Consider the following 4337-nt stretch of genomic DNA (forward strand, 5'->3'; position numbering starts at 1 on the left):
ATGTGTGTGTGCGTGCGTGTGTGTGTCCCCCCTCCCGACCCCGCATCTCTCCCGCCCCAGGGGGACGGTCCCTGCTACCGCCCCCGTCTTCACCACACGGGGCAGGAGGAACGCGGGGAGGGGAATTTCTCGGCGATTAATGGGGCGGGGGGACACGGGGAGAGCGGGTAAATCCAGCCTGTGATGCCTATAAATGGCGTTTCTCTTCCAAGGTGCCACCATTTATATTAAAAAAAAAAAAAAAAAAAAAAAAAAAAAAAAGGAGGAAGGGGGGAAAAAACCCGGCCGGTGTCATCCCCCCACGTCAGGGCCGGTGGTGGGCGTGAGGCTGTACTTCCTCCGCCCCCTCCTAATGGAGCGAACCATTCCCAGCCAGCCTTCCTCGCCCTCTCCCGCTGCCTCCCTCTTCCTCTCCTTCTCCTCTTGTCTCCCCCCCTTGTCTGCAAAGTCCTCCGCTGCTCGGAACTTGTTGGCAATGTCTATTTTTCAGCTTTCCCCCACGTTCTCCAAAGTAACTATTTAAAGATCTGCAGCCGCAAATGGTTTTACTAAATGTAGGATGGGACTTAAGTTGAACGGCAGTTATATTTCTCTGATCCTTGCTGTACAGATAGGTAAGTGGACTGCCAAATTCCGTGTCAAGTTGTGCGCACCCAAGCCCGGCTGATGCATGCAGGAGCGGAATGTCGGGATAACCTGCGCGGAGGGCCGCGGTGCGGGGCGGCGGCGGCGGGACCCCCGCTCCGCGTTCTCCGCTGCCCGCGTTCCCTTCGCGGTGGCAGCCTCGCCGTTCGGCACGCTGTCAAGGCAGGGGAGTCCGCAGGAACCGATTTCTGATTCCTCTGAAATCACTTTTGTTGTTCGTTTTCCTGAATCGGTGCATGCTCACTCATACTTTGCTTTTTATTCCCCCCTACTCCTCATTTTTTTCCCTCCTGTTCTCTCCGTCCCCACGAACGGTTGTATTTGTATTTGTATCATGGTTTTCGGATATCCCCTGCATTCCTTCCCACTTACAATTTGGTAACTCCTCGAGATACAGAAAAATAAGAACCGGCATAAAATGACTTGCGAGAGATATAGGTGGAAAGTTTTTTTGCAGAAAATCAGGGGGACAAGCGAAGGGCTCCCTTTGGCACCTTGAAGCTCTTCCCATTTGCAGAGCAGCCTAAAATCAAACAAAACCCGTCACTAACTTTAGGAAAAAAAAAATCCTTCGAAATGCAGGGATTAAGCAAATAAAAAATATTTTAAAAAAATTGCGGAGTCCCACTGCCCAATCGTTAATTTTGTGCTCGGAGAAGCACTGTCAAAAACCGAACGGGTCCAAAAAATTTCTATATATTCTGTTACTTAAAATAGAACAGATTTCCTTCCATGCCACTATGTGTTTTTGTGTGCTCGTTGCTGGTTTTGTTTAATATCTTGGGGTTTTCGATGCAGTTGCTCTCGGGTTGCTCTGCTCTCGATGTTGGTTTGCTCTCAGGTTCATTTTACACAACATTTCTTTGCTGAAATTTTTTTGAGTTACGGACATTAAATAATATCTAAGTTAATAACTACTTTGGTCCTATACAGGAAGATTTTAAAGATTATATATGAATATGTATATATATATATTATATGTGAATATATATATGAATATCCCGAACATGATCCAAAACTGGGCTTTAAGGAAAGGGGGATTAAAGCGTATCTTTTGTTACCTGGACTGTGAGGTGTGAAGAGCCCTTTGAAAATATTTGCAAAGGAATTCTGATACAATTTAAAAAAAAATGCTCGGCATTGCTATTTAGAGATCCTTTTGCTCGGTCACTCTCCTCTCCATAAAACCTCTGCAGCATTTTGTGAGTACCAAAGAAAGAAGAGGAGGGAAAAAAAGGGAGAAGGGGGGAAGAGAATTAAAAAGAGAGGCAAAATCCCTTGAACATTTTCTCAAGTAGAAAAGAAAAAAAAAATTTGCAATGAAATGTTGACCTCTGGGAAACGTGGTTAAATGATGCAAACCCCTCCATTCGTATTGCCATTCTATTTTAAATGAGGTTGAACTCTTCAGAAGGCCATTTTTTGTACTGTCAGAGAAAGAAGGGGGAAGGCTTTATTTGGATGTTATTCTTGATTTCAGTTCTTCCATTTTTTGTTTGTGTGTTGGTTCATTCGTTTGGAAGAGGAGGATGATTTTCTTTCTTATGTGTTTATTTGGTTCAAATGAGAAAGGATTTTATTGACGGTGAAATTTCAAAAGGCAGCTAGAGTCGCTGGGAAACGCCGTTCCCGGGCTGGAGTGAGCATGAGCAGTCATTCGGAAAGTTACCCCAAAATACTGCTGCACACCGCGGGGATGGTGGCGGTGCGGTGGCTTTGCGGTGCCCTGGGAGGGGACAGCTTTGAAGCTCGTGCAGGGCTTTTCTCCTCTCTGCTCCTCCTTCAGTATTTCGAGTTACCTTCCCCCTCCCTCCTCTCCACACACACCCCCCCTCCCCGAAATCAGCTTCTGGTTGTCGGTGTGGGGTTTGCAAAGGGCCAGTCGCCTTTGCCCCGTCCCCGGTAGCGGCTCGTCTGAAATGGATGTTCGGCTCGTTCCCAAAACGTCTATGCACCGGGGCTTGTTTAAAAAAAAAAAAAAAAAAAAAAGAATATTTATTTATTTATTTAAGGAGAGAGGATTGGAGCTGTCCGAAATCCCTAACATTCTGGGAGGTGACCGGGCTGGGGGGGTGGGAGGGAGCGGAGACTGAGTCTCGGTGGAAGGGACAGGAGGGATGGACCAGTTGCAGGATGGGGGACCGGCTTTTGGGAGGGGGCTCAATCCGTCACGGAGGGCTCCTGCGGTCCTTCTGCATTGTACATTGCTGCACACTCTTATCTCGGAGTGGGGGCGGGGGTGTGGAAGGTCGTGGCCACGGCAAGACACAAACGACCTAGTTCAAGAGAAATCTCACTGTCTTTTAACCAGACAGGAGCCTTGTCTATCCGCTTTTGATTTTTAAAAAAAAATTATTTATGGTGTTTAGGGCGTCTTTGGACCGGGGGTATCCTGTGCGGAGGGAGCGGCGTGGGCAGACAGGGCCAGGCTGCCCCTCGGGAGCGAGGGATGCTGGGCTCGCCACTGGTCCCAAACCTGACCCTCTCCCACACCCACCCTGGCCCGGGGCAAGGCTTCGAACCCCGTATTTTCAGCGCAGCCCGACACGTTCTGGGAGAAATTCGCGGCAAATCCCCCTCCCCTTTCCCGCTGTAGCTGCCGGAGCGGGATGGCGCGGGTTTTATAGGACATGGTTTTACCCTCGGGATGGTCCTCGGTTCTTCTCTATTTGTTTGCCTGGCTTTTTTTTCCTATCGTAGCCAATGTCTGGAGCCTGCTGGAGGTTTGATATGACGACTGGTGCTGGTGTGTGTGTGTGTAGAGGGGAGTGGCCACCAAGTCATGTTAGCGATGAATCAAACAGCAAGAGGGGGATTTGGGTTGAAACAGTCTCTTTTGGAGTCAGCCATTTAGCTTATGGCTGGTACTCGGCAAGGAAACACACACACACACCCCGTCACAGCCATGCCCTGGGGACAGGGGGCTGGGGGAGACCCCCACCCCAATACCCGACGGTGTGGGCGGCAGGGCACTCCTCCGCAAAGGAGGGGGCAGCCCCCTCCCGCCCCCGCTGGCCGCAGCGACATCCCCCAGGCCTAGGGACACCACGGCGTCCCCAGCTCCTGTCACGGGCAGGAGAGCTGTTGTGGGCCAGCCCCCTCGCCGTTCCCGGGTAGCCCAGCCTGCTGGGCTGCTGCGGGGGTGTGCGCGATGCTGTGCGCGGCACAGGCCAGGACGTGGGTCCTGCGTCCCGTCCCGTCCCGTGCCCCCACGGGGCACACGGCAGGAGTCATCTCACGCACCCCATAACTCATTTTTTTTCACCGTTTGCGGGCGGTTGTTCTTGTGTTGATTACTGTTGTATTGAACCGCGCGCCCTTTCCTAGAGCCATCCCGAGGGATGCCCGGGGCAGCGGGTTTGGGGGAGCAGGGCTCACCCGGGCCCCGTCCCACACAAGCATGGCCAGGCTGACGCCCCTGCAGGTGCCTGCGTGACTTCGTGGTCCCTTCTTTGCGTGTCGCTGTCGTAGCTCTTTCTAGTGATATTTTTTTTAATTTTGTTTTTCCCCGCTGCGCCTTGCACGGTATTTGCCCTGCGACCTGGGCGATGGGGAGCGTGTGCTTGCGCCTGCTGCTTCAAGGCAGAATTTTCTAACAAAGGATCAAGTCCGGGGAGAAGCAGGCAGCGCATCTTCACCTCCCCTCCTCCTCGCCATTCAAATTAAAAAAATAAAAAAAGGGGGGGGGGGAT

The 4337-nt window shown here is 51.4% G+C and overlaps 1 protein-coding gene across 1 annotated transcript in view; it reads left to right on the forward strand.

Moving 5' to 3' along the window:
• Positions 1-299: 299 nt before the first annotated feature.
• Positions 300-4337, forward strand: part of NRN1 (neuritin 1) — an 8814-nt gene continuing 4776 nt past the window's right edge. The window contains exon 1 of the mRNA XM_018077635.2: positions 300-657. Coding sequence (XP_017933124.1) covers positions 560-657 — 98 coding nt within the window. The 5' untranslated portion in view covers positions 300-559. The remainder of the gene's footprint in view (positions 658-4337) is intronic.

The sequence above is a fragment of the Manacus vitellinus genome, unplaced genomic scaffold, assembly GCF_001715985.3.
Source record: "Manacus vitellinus isolate BGI_N305 unplaced genomic scaffold, ASM171598v3 scaffold_39_pilon, whole genome shotgun sequence".
In the NCBI taxonomy this organism is placed as follows: Eukaryota; Metazoa; Chordata; class Aves; order Passeriformes; family Pipridae; genus Manacus; species Manacus vitellinus.